Below are 22,872 nucleotides of genomic sequence, written 5' to 3'. Positions count from 1 at the left end.
TTTAATTAATATCTTAATTCAGAAAAATTTTTACTCTCAACATCTCTCAAATCTATTCTTAAACATTTCATCATTAGCTATATTACCTGAACGTCCCAGCTAATCTCTCTCGGACGAGCAGCAGATATCCCCGACTCTTATTTCATATCATCTTTTAAAGATTTAAATACATCTCACTTCACCTAAAGTCAAGTAAATCAGGAAACATAAAACTTTCAAAACTCCAAAGATTGAATTTCACACATGTATAGATTGTATAAGAGAATCCTACCTTTTCATATTACAGCGAAAGAACGCCATGACCAAACCTTCAGACAACGTCAAGACCGAGTGAGTCAACGGAAGTATAACTTTCAATTTCCTCCAACCCTTTAAATTCCATTGAACCAATCACAACAGACTATTTCTCCAAACTCCACCCCTCAGTCACCCGCCAAATTCAAACCTATCAACACAGTAGTTTGTTTCCACAGCGCTCTACTCAAACTTTAAAGGCATGCCGCCCAATCGATTTTATCATTTAATCCCTTTGGCCACATAGTTCCCAAAGTGTAAATCCATCACTGCTCTGTTTGCAATAATTTTTTATTTACATTGCCTCCACGTCTACTACAAATCTCCTGTAAAACAAAGAAACGAAGCTCTTCTACCAAATGTTGATGCTCCCGCCAATGTTTTACAAGCGGCGCTGTCTCCACTTCATTTCTAATCCTACTACAATGTTCAAGTATGCGAAGTCTGATCACTCTCGATGTCTTTCCTACATAAAAAAGCCCACATGGGCACTGTATTATGTATACCACTGACCGTGTCTGACATGTTGTAAAATTTCTCAAATCTGCTGCTCGTCCGAGAGAGATTAGCTGGGACGTTCAGGTAATATAGCTAATGATGAAATGTTTAAGAATAGATTTGAGAGATGTTGAGAATAAAAATTTTTCTGAATTAAGATATTAATTAAATTTGTAAAATGTTTGTAGAGAAACTATTCCTTTGGATAACAATTGAGGACATAAGCAGTAGGAGACTTCATAAAAGCTCTCCTGAAGAAGCCTGAAGAAAGGCGAAACATGTCAAGAGGATAAAGATATATTGAAGTATTTGACGTTCTGGGAACGAAGAAGAATCTTGGTGAAATTGGACTCTTTCTGCTTATCAAACGAATATGAGACATTTGTTGTATATCTAATGTGAATTTCAAAGATTTTTTGCACAAATTGATGTGTGAATGTGTTGAATGAGTGGGATGTGAAAGAGTATGATGTTGGTGAATTTTTAAATGTGGTGATCCGGGGTATATTTAAAAGAAAATTGGTTGGGATTTTTAACACTTTTTTCATTAATAAAGATTGAGAAACGTATTTATATGTCACTATGTATTATTGAAAAATGTGTAAAATGTCTGGCATAGCACCACAGTTAGGGTGGCAATTCTGATGGGGTCCCCACTCCCTGCCAGCAGAAGTCTGGCACGGTGACAGCCTGCAGGCTGCAGTTAGTGTAGCTGTGTTTAAAAAAGGATTGGATAAGTTCTTGGAGGAGAAGTCCATTACCTGCTATTAATTAAGTTGACTTAGAAAATAGCCACTGCTATTACTAGCAACAATAACATGGAATAGACAGTTTTTGGGTATTTGCCAGGTTCTTATGGCCTAGATTGGCTACTGTTGGAAACAGGATGCTGGGCTTGATGGACCCTTTTTGCCTGACCCAGTATGGCATGTTCTTATGTTCCTTTTGCTAGTGGGATTCCCACTGCCCACCAATAAAAAAGGAAGCTGTGGCAAGTGAGGGGAAGGAGATGGGAGCCTAAGGGAATGGAATGTGGGTGAGGAGGAGGCAGTGTTTGTGAGGAGAAGAGGTTGCTAGAAGTGTGAGGCAGGTGAGCATGAGAGGAAGAAAGTGTGGGTGAGAGGAGGGAAATGACATGAGAGGAAGAGAAGGGTGTGTGAGGGATGCCATGGTAGGAGGAAGGATGTGTAAGTGGGGAGGGGGAAGAGGGAAAAGGAGGAGAGAGGGAGTGTGAGTGGAGGGGATGGTGTGAAAGAGGCGTGGCACACTCTCTCCCATACACTCTCTTCCATACAAGAGTGTATGGGAGAGAGTGTGCCACAAACACCACCCTGCCATTCACTTCCCCCTATTTTCCCAGGGGATGCAGGTGTACAGTTCCCCAAGTTGTGGCAGGATTGCAGACTTACTAGAAATATTTTTTTACTGCCCTAGCTCTTTGGGAACCCTACCTCTGTCATCCCCCTTCCACAGCATTTGAAATCACAGAAAGGGCCAGGCTTCAAGGGGGATTGCCCGCCTCTCACCCCCTTTTCCACCCTCAACAAAGTTCCAAGGGAGACACCCTCTTTCCCTAGCTCTCTCAGTGATTTGAAATGTCACATTTTGCCCTTTGGTTAAAAAATCTGAGGACCCCTGGTTTAGAAAATTTCACATATGTATAAAGGTTCTAGCACCTGCATATGTGGCCAGCCATACACCAGCTACAAACATCTCTGGATGTGGTTTGAAAGCCTGGTGTCCCCACAGCTGGCAAAGAGGGCATTAGTTTCACTTCACAGAAGCCTTGACAATTGGCACTACTGCTCACAAGTTTCAAACGTGTGCTAATTCAACCTGTTTTTATGTCTGTTACCAATATGCAATATTTATGCACATATTTGTCTGTGTAATTAACATCATGACAAATGATAAAAAGTTGGCTTTTATTACATTTTGTATTTGTATATAGCTTCACAAAGTTTTTAAACTATTTAAGTTTTCAATAAAAAATAAATGTTTTTGCATAGTGAGAGATGTGGAACTTTATCCAAAATTAATCAAATTTGCTAGATAATTGTCACAGATTTTGCTAACTCTTGCCATAGAATCTTGAAAAGTCTGCCGCAGGAAACCCAGATGCTCTATTCTTAAGTGAAGACTGAAGCAAATTCATTTAGTTTTTTGCTGTGGCCTTGTGTTGCCTGAGCATGCCTTTCCTTTACACCCCCATCGCAGTTATCTAATGGCCCAATTGACATCTTCCCAGTTTCTTGTTTTTTGATGTACTTCAGAGTTTTATTAGTAATTTATGCCTCTATGGCAAATTTCCCCAAAATCTCTCTTAGCCTGCCTTATTAACGTTTTACATCCAATTTGTCAGTGCTTATGCGCTTCTCTGTTTTCCTCATTAGGTCCTGCTTTCCATTTTTTTTAAAGGATGCCTTTTTAGCTTTAGTAACCTCTTTTGCAGCACCATCTGCAATGCTGGAAAACCATTTCTTCTTCTGTTGACCATTTTTAATTTGTGAAATATATTTCATCTGGGCTTCCAAGATGATACTTTTAAACAGTCTTCATTCCTCATGCAATAACTGCTCTATTTGGTGTCTTTCCAACTAGTTTCCTCATTTAATCATCATCTCCCTTTTTTAAAGTTAAACACTATAGTAGTTTTATTTACTATTCTCTCTCCAGTGATTGTCAGATTTCATTGTGCTATGATCATATTGCCAAGAGGCTCCACCCAAGTTACCGACCAGATCCTAGGTTTCACTGAGAACTTGATATTAAATAGCCACCACCCTTTGTCTGTTCTGGGACTAGCTGCTCCTAAATGAATGATTACAATACTGGATTTATTCAGTTGTACTGATATTATTGCCCTGGTTATCCAAAATAAAGGAAAATCAGCTAAAATCCCACATGTAATTGAAGGCAAGCAAGTTTTAAGTCATAGACTTCTTTGCTCAAGGATACTAACAGAATAAATATACAGTAGATCCCACTTTATTGAAGCAGCCTTGATGAGTATAATACCATTCGTGATGATGACAAAGAAATTATCACTCAAAAAGAAAAAGTGGTCACATGAAACTATGATTTAAAAAAAATAGATTTACAAACTCTGCCATCTCTAAAATCTATAATGAAGCCTTTATTAAAGGTCCCACAGGTTCCTTCTTTCTACAAGCCCATGAAACCTCTGCAAGGATTCAGAACAGAAAACTTTCTTCATTCACTTCCAAGGAACACTTAGGTTGGGGACCAAAATTTATATTCCAAAGTTCTGAGATTTTGCTTCATAATCAAAATTATGCTGTCAAGAAATGCTGGTATATTAAAAGAACAAAGTTTGGTGCAAGAATCCCTAGACCTATTTATTAGTCGTCTGGGGCCAGGCTCTAGGCAATGTACACAATTTACATACATAATAAAATCAAAACAAATTCTAAAACATAGATTATATAATAAAAAAAAATAATTTCAGTTTGACCAAATAGTTTTGCTATCTTTGCCTATTTGTTTCTATCATCTCACAAGAAAGCCCGTTGGAAGAGAAAGGAGGTTTAACACAAGTCATTAGATATAGGCTTTCAGGTAGGGAGCTCCAGGGTATCAGGGCAGTCACAGAAAAAGCCTTCTCTCTGGTCTCGGCCAGGCATGCCATACTTTCTGATGGAATGCCCAATAATCCTCATTGGGAGGAGCACAATGCACAGGTGGAGTTATAAACATGGAGCATTGCGTTTACCCTGAGAAAAGATTCTAGACTCAACAGTCTGTGTACCAGTATTGCTCTTTTATATTAGGAACGAGTGTAGTTCAAAAAAGATCAATATTATGCGGTCTCTGATGCTTCACCCAGAGATTAAACAAGCAGCAGAATTATGCAATAATTGCAATGCCCTTAAAGCAGAGACTGGAAGGTCTGTATACACAGAGTTACAGTAATCCAAAAGAGTGGAACCAGGCTGCTGGTGCTAACTTTTAAAAAGGAGATAGAGTAGCTTTTAAATTAGAACAAGAGGGAAAGCAGATAGTCACTCAGCAGTACATTGTTCGGAGAAATGTATCTTTGAAGGATACTAATGAAATAGAAGAGTTAGGGCATTCCAACAGAGAGGTTCCAATAAAAGCAAAAGTAGTCTATGTGCCTATAAGTAAAGAATCACCTGAGCTAAAGAATTCCACATTATCCCTATCAACTGAAAAGCAGATTGTTAATACAAACAAAAACACACTTTTAAATGTCTGTATGCCAATGCCTGAAGTCTAAGAAGTAACATAGGAGAATGAATGATGAGATAGACATAACTGACATCTCAGAGACCTGGTGGAAGGAGGATAACCAGTGGGATGGTGCTATATCAGGGTACAAATTATATTGCAATGATAGGAAGGATCAACTTGGTGGGGATGTGGCACTTTATGTCTAGGAGGATATAGAGTCCAACAGGATAAAGATCATACAAGCTCAGTAGACTATCTGGGTCGAAATCCCATGTGTGTTGGGAAAGAGTATAGTGATAGGAGTATACTATAGTCGACCTGGACAAAATAATCAGACAGATGATGAAATTCTAAGAAATCAGGGAAGCAAACCAATTTGGCAGTGCAGTAATAATCGGAAATTTCAATTATCCCAATGTTGACTGGGTAAATGTAACATCAGGACATGCTAGAGACAAAGTTCCTGGATGGAATAAATGACTGCTTCATGGAACCAACGAGAGAGGGAGCTATTCTTAGTGGAATGCAGGATTTGGTGAGGGAGGTAATAGTGATCATAACATGATAAAATTTGAACTAATGACTAGAAGGGGGACAATATGTAAAGCTACAGCTCTAACACAATTTTGAAAAGGAAAACGTTGATAAAATGAGGAAAATAGTTTAAAAGAAATTGAAAGGTGCAGCTGCAAAGGTTAAAAATGTACAATAGGCATGCACATTGTTTAAAAATACAATCTTAGAAACGCAGTCCAGATGTATTCTATGCATTAAGAAAGGTGGAAGGAAGGCAAAACGATTACTGGCATGGTTAAAAGATGAGGTGAAAGAGGCTATTTTAGCTTTAAAAAAAATCCTTCAAAAACTGAAAGAAGGATCCATCTGAAGAAAATAGGAAAAAGCACAAGCATTGTTAAGTGTAAAACATTGATAAAGCAGGCTAATAGAAAATTTGAAATGAAGTTGGCCGTAGAGGCAAAAACTTATAATAAAAACTTTTTAAAATATATCTGAAGTAGGAAACCAGTGAGGGAGTCAGTTGGACCGTTAGATGACCAAGAGGTTAAAGGGGCTCTTAGGGAAGATAAGGCCATTGCAGAAAGACTAAATGAATTATTTGCTTCTGTGTTTACTAATGAGGATGTTGGGGAGATACCAGTTCCAGAGATGGTTTTCAAGGGTGATGAGTTATATGAACTGGACCAAATCACTGGCCTACTACTGAAAGTTGTAGTAGGCCAGATTGACCAACTAAAGAGTAGCAAATCACCTGGACCGGATGGCTAACTGGCTAAAAGACAGGAAACAGAGAGTAGGATTAAATGGGCAATTTTCTCAGTGGAAGGGAGTGGACAGTGGAGTGCCTCAGGGATCTGTATTGGGACCCTTACTTTTCAATATATTTATAAATGATCTGGAAAGAAATACAACGAGTGAGATAATCAAATTTGCAGATGACACAAAATTGTTCAGAGTAGTTAAATCACAAGCAGATTGTGATAAATTGCAGGAAGACCTTGTGAGACTGGAAAATTGGGCATCCAAATGGCAGATGAAATTTAATGTGGATAAGTGCAAGGTGATGCATATAGGGAAAAATAACCCATGCTATAATTACACAATGTTGGGTTCCATATTAGGTGCTACAACCCAAGAAAGAGATCTAGGTGTCATAGTAGATAACACACTGAAATCGTCGGTACAGTGTGCTGCGGCAGTCAAAAAAGCAAACAGAATGTTGGGAATTATTAGAAAGGGAATGGTGAATAAAACGGAAAATGTCATAATGCCTCTGTATCGCTCCATGGTGAGACCTCACCTTGAATACTGTGTACAATTCTGGTCGTCGCATCTCAAAAAAGATATAATTGCGATGGAGAAGGTACAGAGAAGGGCTACCAAAATGATAAGGGGAATGGAACAGCTCCCCAATGAGGAAAGACTAAAGAGGTTAGGACTTTTCAGCTTGGAGAAGAGACGACTGAGGGGGGATATAATAGAGGTGTTTAAAATCATGAGAGGTCTAGAACGGGTAGATGTGAATCAGTTATTTACTCTTTCGGATAGTAGAAAGACTAGGGGGCACTCCATGAAGTTAGCATGGGGCACATTTAAAACTAATCGGAGAAAGTTCTTTTTTACTCAACGCACAATTAAACTTTGGAATTTGTTGCCAGAGGATGTGGTTAGTGCAGTTAGTATAGCTGTGTTTAAAAAGGGATTGGATAAGTTCTTGGAGGAGAAGTCCATTACCTGCTATTAAGTTCACTTAAAGAATAGCCACTGCCATTAGCAATGGTAACATGGAATAGACTTAGTTTTTGGGTACTTGCCAGGTTCTTATGGCCTGTTGGAAACAGGATGCTGGGCTTGATGGACCCTTGGTCTGACCCAGTATGGCATTTTCTTATATTCTTATGGTATGCACCACAGGGTTCTGAAGGAACTCAAAAATGACATTTCAGATCTGTTAGTTAAAATTTGTAACCTATCATTAAAATCATCCATTGTACCTGAAGAATAGAGATTGGCCAATGTAACCCCAATATTTAAAAAGGGCTTCAGGGTTGATCCGGGAAACTATAGACCAGTGAGAGCCTGACTTCTGTGCTAGGAAAAATAGTGTTAACTATTCTAAAGATGAATATCAGAGCATATAGAAAGACATGGTTTTGTTAGATCATTATGTCTCTAAATGCCAAGAAAAGTTTTTGGAAATACAATCGCAGGTTAATTTGTTGTCAACTAAATTATCTGGTATAGAAGAAAATGAAAAGAAAACTCAAGAATTCAAAGCTGCCACAGTTAAAGATCGAGAAGTTCTTGCAAGATGTATAGAACATTTGGAGAACAATTGCAGACATCTTAACTTGCGTTTTCTTAATTTCCCAAGAGTGGTTGGGGAAATTCTGTTTACAACTTTAAAGAAATTTCTGCAAGCAACTCTGGGGTTTTCAAGTGAAAATTTATCTTCTATAAATATTTGCTTTTTTCTTCCAAAATCCAGAACCTCTAGAATGGTTGCAAATGTTCAATTTCAAAATGATCTATCTAATTTTCTAGATAATTCAGCAATGGAAGTTCTAGATAGAGGAACGTTATTGGTTTCTTTCATCTCCTCTTTAGATTTAAATGTTGTAATGAAAAGTTACTTCAGGAAGTATCCTGTTAGTTATTTTGATTTACCTGTAAAACGTTTTTCTGATTTAGCTTCAATTACCCAAATTCCACGAAGAGGGTTTTTAACCCTCTGCCAAGACCTTGTTGCTTTAAGTTTTTCTGTTTTACTTCGTTTTCCTTGTAAATTGTGTAATGGAGAAAAGGGTGTGAATGTTTTATTTTTTTTTCTCTCCTGAACAGTTAAAGTTATTTGTGGAGTCAAAGAAACCTACCACTTCTTCCCCGATAAGCACATGAAAAATAAGCGCTAGATGACTGTGCTGTACTTTTTCTTTCTTCCTTTTTTTTTTTCTCTCTTCTAAATTCTCCCTGTAAAATCCATTCTCCTCCCCTCATTTCTAATTGTATTTTGCTGGGAAGTGGATTAGATATTAGACCTTGATTTTATTTCGATTTTGCTGACATTGATTGTGATTATCCACTGATTTCTGTAACAAACTATGGGGGTCATTTATCAAAATGCGCTAAGGCATTTTCACGTGCGTTAAGGGCTTATCACATGCGAAAAGCCCCATTAACGCATGCGAAAACGTCTTTAACGCATGCGATAGCACCATATCGTATGGTGCGATGAAAATTTGAAAAAGAGGAGGGGTTAGGGGTGGGGAGTGGGCTGGGTTTGCCAATCTGCAAAATGCTATTGCTCAGACTTAATGCCGATGTTAACTACACCTTTTTGAATAGCGTTAAGCCATGCGATAGCTTGCGTTACGGGTTTATCGCATTTTGCGATGTCTCCTGAAAGGCCTGTTTGAGTTACAGCTGAGAAAGAGAGAGAGAGAGACTAGCCATAGTGTCCTCTCCCTAGATAGATATTTGTATCCCTATGGTCGTGAACATTTGATGACCCTTGGAGTGAGGACACTCACCCAAAGATCAGATTTGGGCAATGTTTTCTCAGCCTAGGTTGAGAGAGCCCATCAAGCTAGGCTGAGAGAACATTGCCCAAATCTGATCTTTGGGTGAGTGTCCTCACACCAAGGATCACGAGAGACCACTGTTCTGTTCGTACGTCTAACATTGAATGTCAAAGTGGCCCCTAACCCCCTACACTAATACCTAAACCTCACCTTGAGTTACTAGGTGGGCCTACCATAGGGATACAAATACCTATCTAGGGAGAGGACACTATGGCTAGTCTCTCTCTCTCTCGCTCCCCACCCCAGTGCGTGACTGCAGGAAATACAACAGGTCGGGCACTTATCGCAGATTCTGCTAACGTAGCTCTTCGGATAGCTAGTTAGCACAAATTGCGATAAACTGTTTATTAGCATAAAACACGCCCCTTTTGCTATCACATGCGATACTTATCGCATTTTGATAACTCCAGGCCTATGTTGTTTGTAAAATTAAAAATCCATAAAGAGTTTAAAAAAAAAGACATGGTTTAATGGAACACAGTCAGCATGGATTTACCCAAGGCAAGTCTTGCCTCACAAATCTGTTTCATTTTTTTGAAGGGCTTAATAAACATGTGGATAAAGGTGAACCGGTAGATGTAGTGTATTTGGATTTTCAGAAGGCATTTGACAAAGTCCCTAATGAGACGCTTCTAAGAAAATAAAAAAGTCATGGTATAGGAGGCGATGTCCTTTTGTGGATTACAAACTGGTTAAAAGATAGGAAACAGTGGAAAAGGGTAAACAGTGGAGTGCCTCACGAATCTGTACTTGGACCAGTGCTTTTCAATATATTTACAAATGATCTAGAAAGGAATATGAAGAGTGAGGTAATCAGATTTGCAGATGATACAAAATTATTAATTCATAAGTGGATTGTAATAAATTGCAGGAGGACCTTGCAAGACTGTTAGATTGGGCATCCAATTGGCAGATGAAATTTAATGTGAACAAGTGCAAGGTGTTGCATACAGGGAAAATAACCTATGCTGTAGTTACACTGTTAGGTTCCATATTAGGAGCTACCACCCAGAAAAAGATCTAGGCGTCATAGTGGATAATACATTGAAATCGTCTGCTCAGTGTGCTGCGGCATTCAAAAAAGCAAACAATGTTAGAAATTATTAGGAAGGGAATAGTGAATAAAATGGAAAATGTCATAATGCCTCTGTATCACTCCATGAGACCGCACCTTGAGTACTGTGTACAGTTCTGGTTGAGACATCTCAAAGATATAGTTGCACTGGAGAAGGCACAGAGAAGGGTGACCAAAATGATAAAGGGGATGGAACAGCTCCCCTCTGAGGAAAAGCTAAAGAGGTTAGGGCTTTTCAGCTTGGAGAAGAGACAGCTGAGGGGGATATGATAGAGGTTTCTAAAATTTTGAGAGGTCTAGAATGTGTAAATGTGAATTGGTTATTTTCTCTTTTGGATAATAGAAGGACTAGGGGGCCCTCCATGACGTTAGCAAGTAGCAAATTTAAAACAAATGTGAGAAATTTCTTTTTCACTCAACACACAATTAAGCTCTGGAATTTGTTGCCAGAGGATGTGGTTAGTGCAGTTAGTATAGGTGGGTTTAAAAAAGGTTTGGATAAGTTCTTGGAATAGTCCATTAACCATTAATCAGGTTGGCTTAGGGAATAGCCACTGCTATTACTGTCATCAGTAGCATGAGATCTACTTAGTGTTTGGGTACTTGCCAGGACTGGTAGTCTAGACTGGCCACTGTTGGAAACAGGATGCTGGGCTTGATGGACCCTTGGTCTGACCCAGTACGGCAATTTCTTATGTTCTTAAAACTTGGATCACTGAATGAAGCTCTGATTAGCCTAGGAGAGGATTTAAACTGCAAAATATGTTATTTAAAAAATCCAGCTCTTACTACAGATTCAGTCTGCATTAGAAAGGTCATATTGGAATCAATCCAGTTACTTAAGCATGGGATGGGATGCTACCATTAAAAGAGTATTTTTGATGGTTAAAGAATAAGGGGCTGTCACTACACCATCACATTGCAATATCAGTACAGCAACTTGAGTTTAACAAGGTAATTTTAGAACAGTCTGTGTTGGGCTAAATTCTGAGTGTAGAAAATACACACAAACGTTTAGCATAAATTTTCAAAATTGACTTTGTGCATAAATCAGCTTAAAAATTAGAGGGTGTGTGCAGAACCCTGGCAGCATTCACACACACACACACCTGTAACTTACCAGATGTAAAGTATACTATGCACATACTTTCAAAAATCAAAAGTATGAGCGTAAATGGTTTCTCCACACCCCTCCACCTTCAGAAAGCTTCTTTCTAGTATGCATAAAAATGTGTGAAATCATTTTTGCATATACTTTTACATGTACAATCCCTTGGGTAATTTCTAACATTTTTGCACATCCAAGAGAAAACAATCTTTAGTCTGGCCAGCTTTCTTCTTCCCACGCAACTTTAAAGAACAAGAGGGTTCAAGTATTTTCATACCGCCAGACTCACCAAATTGGTTAATCAGTGCAAATATAGATTGCAGCAAAAAATCTCATTAGTTCAGTTTTGTGCATTTGCACTCAAGTTGCTTTCTTCTACCCTGATGAACTGGAAAGTGTTAATTGCTTACCTGTAACTTATTCTCCATCATCAGAACATTGATCCACATAAATAGGTCAGGTGACCATGTCTTGTACATTGATTGGAAAGCTTATTCTGAGCTTTCTAGGAAAGTTGTGAACATACACTTTAGGCTTACCATGTGCCACTAGACTTGATGTTCTTCAGCTGACTTTACAGCCTAGCTGAGTAACTATTTTAATTAGGGTAAAAGGAAGGAGGGTAGGTTGTATGGATCATTATTCTCCTGCTATCAGGGAGCTTCTATCATAATTACACTTTACCTGATAGCAAAAAAACCAAACAGTTCATACAAATGATAGTACCTTCTAACAGCTTATCATCAAATGAAAAGTGGAAAAACATGATGAACAAAGTCAACACTTGGAACACTAGAAAAATTTTATTGAGAAAATCTATTTTATTATTTTTAAAAATAATTTCTGGAACTATAAATCATGGAACCAAGAATAACCATGGAAAGCAACAGAAATAAGCACCAGGAAGAAGGAATTTAGGCTGTATTCTACAAAAAGGCCTTGTAAGCCAGACAGTATAAACCTAGAATCCCAACAAAAATCCATATCAAGGTAATAGTAACTAATGACTGTTTGAACAGAGCTCTATGTTGCAGTATTGCAAAGCTCTTCTACTTTGGCAGAAGAAGACCGGAAGGCTCATCTGTATACTGTGCCCAGCATCCCCCGGGAGAGGACTCCAGAGGTCACAGCAAGCAAACCAGGTTTGGAACTCCACAGCCCTAGCTTCCAGAGGCCTCGCACTCTTTGCAGTAGAAGAGGACTGGAAGGCTCATCTGCATACTGCTCCCAGCATCCCCCGGGAGAGGACTCCAGAGATCACAATGAGTGATCCATGTTTCAAACTCCACTGTGCTGTGGTGGTATAATATCCTCATCTGAAACTAAGACTGGAATATCTTCCAGGTTCTAAAATTAGAGATGGAGGTCAGTTGGAAATAGAGTTACTAGAGAGCAAATGAGTTCTGATGTTTCTAGATGCAGTTCTTGGCCTAGTAATTTTCTTGGCGAGACCATTCTGGTGACTGTTGAAGGGAGAAGCATTGTGTCTCCCTCTGATCCCATAAATTAACTCGTGTCCCATGTATAGTTGTGTAGGAAGAGTTGCAGTCCAGTGTCAATGTTTCTGAATGTAAAGGCATCGAGGAAAGATGTGTAGCTGATTTATGCATTGACGATGCCGGAGATTTTTGTTTTGATGGTGCCGACAGTAGTCTATGAGTAAATAGCACCAATGTACTCAAGTGTCTATTCTTTTGTGAGGCAGAGTGCTTTGAGTGATCTATGGACCGGTGCCTTTTTTTTTTAATGTATGTCAGCTATGTCTACTCAACCCCAAGGATTCAGCCTGGTGGGGGAGATATTTTGGAGGAGCTCTTGCTCAACATCCTTCCCAGTGAGGCAGATGAAATTGCGCTTCGGAAGGAGGACCAACTACGGCTTTTCTGAACCTTTTGCAGTTCCTCCATTTTGTATGCCTTTGCTTTTTGTGTACACCAGGACATCAGTCCACAGTTACAACTAGCTTGGCTGTGGTCATGACCCAGGCAAATATAACAAAGCTTATGTCTATCTATAATGGAACATTTTTCTGCCACAAATACAGTTCTTAAAACCACATACTGTGAGCTGCTTCTTTCCTGTAAAGTCCAGGGGAAAGCGGGCGAATGCCCGCTCTCCTGTGCGCGCGATTCAGTATGCAAATTAGGCCCGGCGGTAAAAACAGGTAAAAGGAGGCACTAGGAACACTAGCGCATCCCTAGCGCCTCCTTTTGGACCGAAGCAGCGGCTGTCAGTGGGTTTGACAGCCGACGCTCAATTTTGCCGGCGTCGGTTCTCGAGCCCGCTGACAGCCACGGGTTCGGAAACCGGACGCCAGCAAAATGAGCGTCCGGTTTTCGACCCGCGGGCCGACTTCAAATTTTTTTTTTTTTTTTTTACTTTTGGTAACTTTCGGGAGCTCCAACTTAATATCGCCATGATATTAAATCGGAGGGTGCACAGAAAAGCAGTTTTTACTGCTTTTCTGTGCACTTTCCTGGTGCCCGAAGAAATTAGTGCCTACCTTTGGGTAGGCGCTAATTTCTGAAAGTAAAATGTGCGGCTTGGCTGCACATTTTCCTTTCTGAATCACGCGGGAATACCTAATAGGGCCATCAACATGCATTTGCATGTTGCGGGCGCTATTAGGTTTGGGGGGGGGGTTGGACGTTACCCCTTACTGAATAAGGGGTAACGCTAGCGCATCAAACGCGTGTCCAATCGAGGGTTAACAGTGCGACGGAGTGCACTGTACTGTATCGGCCCGACTGTGAGGAAGAAATCTTTTTTCTTCTTCTCTTTTTTCCTAGGTAGCACTGAAAAGTGCTGTTTATGGGGCTGCTGAAGTAGTAAGGCAACTTTTAGAAAGAAAAAAGTATAGATTATTAGAAAAAATGTGACAAAGATAAAGGTAGACTGAAGTGGCTTTTGAGACAATGCCCGAGTGGGAATTATTGCAAAAGCTCTACTAGGTTGTAGAGAGAGGTCTGTTCGGTACGATTGGATGATGTCGCCTCCACTTCACTACTAATTCAGCCCTACTTATCGATGGAAAAGGATATATATGACATATTAAGATGGGAAATTGGAAAGAACTAGTTGTATGATCAAGCTAAATGATAAGGATGCAAACAATCTGGGAATGTTTCTTCAAAGGTACATGGCTATATGTTGCCTAATGCAAAAATGCTGATGAGCTGAGAATATAGGTCATTGAAAACTACTGTCCCCTCACAGTTATGCTATTTTATTTTAAAAAATTCTTTAAATCAGCTTATGGCATGGTAGTGTTATTTCAACATTTGTATTCCTCCCTGTGTAATAATTGTTTGTTATCCATGTTAAAACTAACATCAATAAAATATAATGTACTAGAAGACTAGCATTCAGTGTCAGGCTTTTCATGTTCTAGTTAGTAAAGAATGAATACTGAAGAACAGACTATTTTTCTATCTTTTTTTTTTTGCAAAGCCTCTAAAGGTTAAAGATCCACTGTGTTGTTAGTTGTCTGTAGAGGATGGAAAATCAGAAAGTGAAAGACAGAAAGCCAAGAACAAACTAAGTCAAATCAATGGATCAAGCTGCAATCCCACAGACTTCATTACTGTAGTCTAGGAAGTTCCAAGGACCTTGAAACTTGGATTAATTGCCTTGACATGACAAGTAAAACTGGCATCTAAATGATCCAGTCATTACTTAACCTTCACTGTTATTTTAGCTCACTCTTTCTGATTAACAGAGAATAGAGCCAAGGTTTAAGCTGATATCACCTGGCTTGTCAAGCTTTGTTTAGGAATTAAATTGTGCATGTGTGTGGTTGAAGTGCCATGATGTGTGCTACCTGGTGGAGGTGGGGAGTCTATTTTGAAAGATTATTTCAGATACTGTTCTCTCTTAAGGAATAATTTGGATGTTTAACAAATCCCACCATGGCGTAGACCTTTTCCTTCTAGCCTGTATCTCATGTAATGCTTTAGGGTCCAGACTTTTTCTTGCCATCATTGCAAAGACCAAATATATAGAAAAATCAAAGTGGATAGAGAAATGAACTTCGTTGGTATAAAAGTAGTACATTATTTCTTTTTCAGGGAAGGGCTGGGCTGTACTTAAGACCTCATCTGCATTGAGTCTGTTCCCTTTCCCTTTATATGTTTCACCCTCTCCTTCATATCATATTATACGTTCTGGAGCTGACTTAGAGCAAAATCTTTTTTTTTGGCAGGTTGGAATGAATATATTTGAGCACAATTTAATTGTACACAGAATATCAAAGATTTTAGATTTCAGACATCTGTGTGCTTTTGGGGGCCCTGAGCCGATCAGATCTATGCTCTACGAGTAAGACTAATTATTTATATGTGGAAGAAAGTTCTTTGTTATTGGCCTATTTTAGGGCCTCATTTACTAAGCATTTTCCCATAGACACAGAATGGGAGAAAAGCCTTAGTAAAGCGTGCCCTTAGTTTGAAAAAAGTTATTGTAAACAGTTTTATCAAAACTAATGAATATTTCTAAAAGTAGACCTTTACAACTGGTGAATGTTTAATTCTTTGGAAACACGATTGCTTACACACAGATGTTCTATGTTTAATAAATACTGTAAAACACATTTTTCTGAAACAGGAACAAGCTTTTCCTCCCTCTCCCTGTACACTTGAACATTAGATGAGAGCTGTTGATTCAACCACCTCTTATTTGACTATTTGCTCTATAATGTATGTTCTGGAGTTTCATGTTGTATTTATCTTGCTTACCAGTGGTTGACTAACCTCTCTTTTCTGTTTCAGCCATCTTTCAAATCATCCAGAGCATCAGGATGGGCATGTGAGAAGCTACACAGATTGCAACATTTCTGTTTTGTTTTTTTCCTACGGACCAGATAGAATTGTAACCCAGCACAAACATCCTTGCACTGCCTGTGCATTTCATTATGGATGTCAGGCTCAATTATCTTTCTACATTGGGATGCATTCATGTCTTAACTGCCACAACAGAAAAAGACTTCTGGCTTTTCTATTGACTTAATAGCTTAACCACATTGGTTGACTGCACCAGTCCTAGGTGTTTGTTTAAACTCTTATTTACTTACCAAATGTATAGGTGTTGAGTGATGATTCATGCATCATATATATATACATTTCTGCTGTATGCTAGTAGCTTGCTTTACAAATAAATATGGTAAATACTGTTAATTTTGTTGATTACTATAAATGTTAAAATGAATATATAAAAATATATTTTGCCTTAATATTATCCTTTTATGCTGTATATATATTGCACGCTCATATTTATAGTAATCAGTTTGAAAAAGCTTTTTACACAAAAATAAAATTAACTGATAGGATTGGGGTAAAGTGAGAAGAATTGATATTGCTTTTTTACTTTTCTTATATAATCTTACTAATTACAAGGCAATTCTCTTTAATGGGAACAGAAATGAAAACAAAACGTGCAATTGATTTATCAATGTATTTCATATATTGATATTCAGAATCAATAGCTGTACAAGTTTAGATAAAACATAAGCCATTGTGTGGCCAATTTTCAGTGGGCCGATTAGTTGAAAAGTATGTGTGCACTTTTAGCATGCAGACTTTTCAGCTAATTTTATAGTGCAACACGTACAAGTATAAAGGATGAGCGTACTTTTGTATCCGCTGTTTGTGTGGATAGAAGATTGGGCTAAAACAGCATGCTTCCATTTGCAATGTTCATGACATCCATGCTAAATACCCAGACCAAATTATAGTAGACCAATCTGCTATGTAACTAGTGGATTAAATTGCTCACTTTTCCAAACCTGCACTGAAGGTGCCTGAGGCAAAGATCACAGAGTGTCAGTGCCAGAAGTAGTGTAGTGTTTAAACTTAAGCTTTCAGCTTGCTGCTGTAAGCAGTAGGATACGCCTCCATTTCACACAGTAAAACAAAGGATGAGTTCAAGACTAGGCACCAGCTTATTTGCTTTTTTTGGAACCTGGATTAAGTTGTGCAGTGATATTATTTTGACAATTATGCTGTGACCACTGTCAAGGCCCCTGGGGATGAATTATGAAAAATTGGTGTAGAGAATCAAAGCATTAGCATTATTCTCTATTAAAAATTCAGCATCAATTATATCATACTGGGAAAAAATTGTGTTTTTTCATGTTTAATTTTTAAAAGCATTTTTATTTTCATGTTTCTCATTGGAGCTTTTTGTTGCAGAAGCTCATATTCTTTATTGGTTTTTTCTTTTTTTGACCTGGCCATTTCCTTCCTTGCCTTTGGACTTCTGGTTCATTTTTAACAAGGGCTGGGGTCTGCTGCCATAAGCCTTAATGTTGCAGCTCCTAAGGGCTTTCCCCCCTATGTTATATCTGTTCCTAACTCATTTAGCCCATTCATTGTAGTGAAAGTCCCTGGCTGGAAGTCATGCATCAGGGCTACTTCTGGAACCTTATACTCATGGGCTCTAAATCGGACCATTCAGTGTTTGCCATTGCACCATGACGAACTCCCCCCCCTCCCCAGAGACTGTGAGAGCACTGCTTCCTCAGCATTGCAAGCCCTGAACAACCCAAGGAGCAGGAAATCTGAGCTGGGAAAAGAACCCAGGTCCCTCGGCATTTATTGAGCCAGCCTTAGAAGCTCACTTTTTGTTTTTACTTTTTATTTATTTCATTTACAATACTCAAGACATAAATCTTGAAAACGAAAACCAGAATTGAAAAAAACAAGAAGAAAAAAGAAAATCTACCTATATTCAATTCTATTTCCGGTCTTCAAACAAAAAAATAGATTCAATAACACCAACCAAAGGCAAGTAAGAAAAAAGGAAAAATAGCAGCAGCAGCTTCCCATGACCATCCATAAAATTAGAAACTATATGCTAGCCCAACTGGAGTAGAACTAAGATATATCAGATGGAGATAGTAGGGATAAACCAGATTAAACAGAGTCAAATGATTAGGCTCAAAGAATATGTATGAAATATCTCTATATCTAACATAGCATTTACAGGGGATATTTTAGAAAAAATAATGCCCCTATCTGCAAAACCTTTGGCTGCATAATAAAAACTGGTTTTGTTTCTTCTCGGTTTGTTTTGCAAACAATTAACCTTAAGCTGTAAGAAAGTTTCAATATGGTGCCTAAAGAAGTTTCAGAAGCAATCTATTCAACTACAAGTCCAGGGACACAATTAGAATTGACAATTTAGCCAAATCACTATCCGAGGTCTCAAGCAATGTTGACATATCCAAATTAGTCTCATCAATTGAAATTGGAGATAACTCTAGAAGTCCCATGTCTGTTGCATCTTCTTTCCTTTTAAAAGGAGGCTGGAAATGTACCTTAGACACAGGAGGAACAGATTGTTCAGGAATCTTTAATATTTCCAGCAAACACCTCTTAAACATCTCTCTGGGAGATATCAATGTTTTAGGAAAATGTATAAAGCGGAGATTCGTCTTCTAATAATGTTCTCAAGATTTTCCATTCTAGCTGACAAAAAAAGAATTTTCTTTAATAATTAATTGCCTCTTGGACCTATTTAACATGGTCAATTTCGGTTAGTTTGAAATTGAACTCTCTGAAAATTGAATCTGATTATCTAAGTCAACATATTTCCCCACCAAAGGGGTCAGTTGTAATTTGAAGGAACGCCCCAGTCCCTCTACAGCAGGGGTCGGGAACCTTTTTGGCTGCGAGAGCCATGAACGCCACATATTTTAAAATGTAATTCCGTGAGAGCCATACTAACTACAACCCCCCACCCTCCTGACCCCCCCAAGACCTACCAAATTAATTTACTACAACCCCCTACTCTCCTGACGCCCCCCCAAGATCTGCCAAATTAATTTACTACAACCCCCCACCCTCCTGACCCCCCCCCCAAGACCTGCCAAAAGTCCCTGGTGGTCCAGCGGGGGTCCAGGGCTCGCAGACAAATCTTTAATAAAAAAGTAAAAATCTAACAAAAACCCCCACCCTCCTGACGCCCCCCAAGACCTCCAAAATTAATTTACTACAACCCCCCGCCCTCCTGACCCCCCCAAGACCTGCCAAAAGTCCCTGATGGTCCAGTGGGAGTCCAGGAGCGGTCCGGGAGCGATCTCCTGGACTTGGGCTGTCGGCTGCCAGTAGTCAAAATGGCGCCGATGGCCCTTTGCCCTCACTATGTCACTGGGGTCGACCAATAACAGCGGTAGCCCCTGTGACATAGTAAGGGCAAAGGGCCGTCGACGCCATTTTGATTACTGGCAGCCGACTGCCCTTTGCCCTTACTATGTCACAGGGGCTACCGCCGCCAATGGTCGACCCCAGTGACATAGTGAGGGCAAAGGGCCGTCGGCGCCATTTTGATTACTGGCAGTTGACAGCCGAAGTCAGGAGATCGCTCCCGGACCGCTCCTGGACCCCCGCTGGACCACCAGGGACTTTTGGCAGGTCTTGGGGGGGTCAGGAGGGTGGGGGGTTTGTAGTAAATTAATTTTGGAGGTCTTGGGGGGCATCAGGAGGGTGGGGGGTTTTGTTAGATTTTTACTTTTTTATTAAAGATTTGTCTGCGAGCCAGATGCAGCCATTAAAAGAGCCACATCTGGCTCGCGAGCCATAGGTTCCTGACCCCTGCTCTACAGCATCCTAAATTGATCTGAAAATAAATTGAGTCAGTCTTATCATACTGAAGCTTCTCTGAATAGCCTGAAGTGATAGAGGAACAGTCTGTGCAGTAAAAAAAAAAGTCTCTTCAGAACTCCCATTTTCTCCTAGGACAAGCAGGATGGTAGTCCTCACATATGGGTGACATCATCAAATGAAGCCCGGCACGGAAAACCTTTGTCAAAGTTTCTAGAAACTTTGACTGCCACATTGAGCAGCCCAGCATGTCACTAACCCCGCATCCACGTGGGGTCCCTCTTCAGTCTCTTTTTTTTCCACGGAGTTATTGCCTCTCGCGCTGTTTTTCTCTGGAAAAGTGCCACGTTTGAGTTTTCTCGGGGGTTTTCCTGCTCCAAGTCCCTTGTCTCCTCCCGGCCTTAGTTAGAGAGCATTGTGGTAAGTTTCTATGTTCCCTGCGGTCGATCCCTGATGGTGCCATCCTCCGGTGTCTGCTGGCCATCATCAACCGCTCGTTGGTTATTTTTCAGTATGGCGGCATCGGGCTTTCGTCAATGCCCCCAGTGTCCCTGGATCATATTGATCACAGATCCCCACGAGGTCTGTGTGTTGTGCCTGGGGGCACTGCATGACATCAGGGGGTGTTATTTGTGTTCACGTGGGTCATCACGCATGCCTAGATAAAATGGAGACGCTGTTTGGCCTCAGGAAGTCCGATCTCTCGGCCTCAGCATCAGAGGCATCGACTCCTCTAGGCAAGGGGAAACTGGTGGCCACTGGCCTCGTAATGACTCTGCCGCCAGGTCTGCAGGTGGAATTAGGCAGCGGAGACCAGCCTTCCTCTATCTCTTCTCATACCAGGTCCAGATCGTCGCTATCTTCCTCCATGCTGGGGAAAGACCGGGCCGAGCACCGTGTGAAGTCTAAGAAGCACCGCCACTGGTCTCTGTCTTTGTACGAGACCAAGCTCGGACGGGTGCTGGCTCTGGCGAAGATGTCCCCAAAGTGCCCCCATGCCGGGGCCCGAGGCAGTCCCCGATTCCAGTGCCGGGGTTGGAGACAGTCCCCACTGATTCCATTGCTGGATATCGGTCTCCTTCGGGGCTCCGAGGGAGGTCTGGTCACGACGACTCCTCCTTGGGCTGTCCTGTCTTTGGCAGCTTTTGAGGAGGAGTTAGGAATGCAGAGTACAGCTGGTGGTCGACTGAGCCCTACAAGGCATCGAGCCGCCGGCCCTGGGTCCACAGGAAATACCTCCGATTTGTGGTGGCAAAGAACACTTCCAGAATCGGGTGCTACCATTTGGCCTGACATCTGCGCCCCAAGTCTTCACCAAGTGCCTAGTTGTGATAGGGGCCTACCTACAGAGGCTGCGGGTGCCAGTTTTTCCCTACCTGGATGACTGGCTTATCAAAAGTGCCACCCAGGAGGGGGTGCTGCAGTCCCTGCACTCCACCATTCGGGTGTTGGAGACCCTGGGGTTTCTGGTCAACTACCAGAAGTCCCAGTTTGTCCCGTTAACTCAGCTGGACTTTATTGGTGCCAGGTATGACATGACACAAGCCAGGGCATTTCTGCCCCGGGATCGAGCACTCATGTTAGGGTCCCCCTGGTGGGAGAGATCTCTCAGAGTCGCCTGGTCAATGGTGCACTGCATGCTGCAACTGTTGGGGCACATGCTGCGACCATCCATGTTACTCCCTTTGCTCGACTGCAAATGCGCAGGGCGCAGTGGACCCTGCGGTCCCAGTAGTGCCAGGCCAACCATGACCTTTGGGTGTGCATCCATATTAATACACCACTCTGAAACTTCCTGGCATGGTGGGAGAATCATCCAATTTGGAGACAGGGGTATCCTTCCAAACCTCCCCTGCTCAAATTGTGCTCATCATAGATGCTTCCCTCCTGGGTTGGGGTGCCCATATGGACAGCATCCGCACCCAGGGTCTCTGGTCCACTCAGGAAGAATGTCAGATAAACGTCCTGGAGCTCCAGGTGATCCAATAGGGTCTTTGGGCATTTTGAGATTGCCTTGCCAACAAGGTGATCCTCATCCAGACCGACAACCAAGTGTTGATGTGGTACCTCAACAAGCAGGGGGCACAAGTTGTTTCTCCTCTGCCAGGAGGTGGTCCAAATCTAGTCGTGGGTGTTGTCCAAGATTTTTATTTATTTATTTATTTTTAATTTTTATAGACCGAAGTTCTTGTAGGAACTACAAATCAATCCGGTTTACATACAACTTTTAAATGCCCAAAAAGAGTAGTGGGCTTTACATAGAACAGTTGAACAATAAAACAGGTAACAATAGAACTAACAATACATTATGGAACAAATAGAATAGATAACCAATTAAACATAGTAATGTAGTAATAAATATTATATAGAAAAAAAAAAATATAAAAGAGATAGAGTAAATGGAGTGTGAGTAAAGTATAAATACAAAGATGAAAGAGCTCAAAAATTAAGGTACAGTTGAAAAAAATTGTAATAGGAAAAAACAGTGAGATAACCCATGATTTGGATTAAAAGACTTGATTAGGTAGCATTAGATATCTGGGAAGGCTTGACGGAAAAGCCATGTTTTTAGCTTTTTTTTGAACTCCTGATGACTTGGTTCTAGTCTTAGATCTGGGGGGAGCGCATTCCATTGGTGGGGGCCTCCTGAAGATAGTGCTCTTTTGCTCAGTGATGATTTTACCTGAGGGGCTTGCAATGTGCCTTTGTATGCGCTTCTAATTGGTCTGGATGAAGTATGAGGTTGGAGTTGGGTGCTTAATATGATCGGAGCAAGATTGTATGTTGCTTTGTGAATAATTGTGAGCACTTTATAGAGGATCCTGTGGTTAATAGGAAGCCAATGTAGGTTACGAAGGATTGGAGTGATGTGATCTCTTTTATTAGAGTTTGTAAGTATTCTGGCAGCGGCGTTTTGAACCATTTGTAAGGGTTTGATGGTATTTGAGGGTAGACCGAGAAGGAGGGAGTTGCAATAATCGAGCTTAG

The 22,872-nt window shown here is 40.5% G+C and overlaps 1 protein-coding gene across 1 annotated transcript in view; it reads left to right on the top strand.

Annotated features, from left to right (window-relative positions):
- The window catches only part of SERP2 (stress associated endoplasmic reticulum protein family member 2), a 69,068-nt gene extending 52,614 nt beyond the window's left edge, over window positions 1–16,454 (top strand). Inside the window, exon 3 of the mRNA XM_029601726.1 lies at window positions 16,054–16,454. Within this exon, the coding sequence (XP_029457586.1) occupies window positions 16,054–16,094 (41 nt within the window). The 3' untranslated portion in view covers window positions 16,095–16,454. The remainder of the gene's footprint in view (window positions 1–16,053) is intronic.
- Window positions 16,455–22,872: the final 6,418 nt, after the last annotated feature.

Source organism: Rhinatrema bivittatum, chromosome 5 (assembly GCF_901001135.1).
Source record: "Rhinatrema bivittatum chromosome 5, aRhiBiv1.1, whole genome shotgun sequence".
NCBI classification, from domain to species: domain Eukaryota; kingdom Metazoa; phylum Chordata; class Amphibia; order Gymnophiona; family Rhinatrematidae; genus Rhinatrema; species Rhinatrema bivittatum.
The sequence above is the reverse complement of the archived record's forward strand: the minus strand, read 5'-3'. Positions and strand labels throughout refer to the sequence as shown.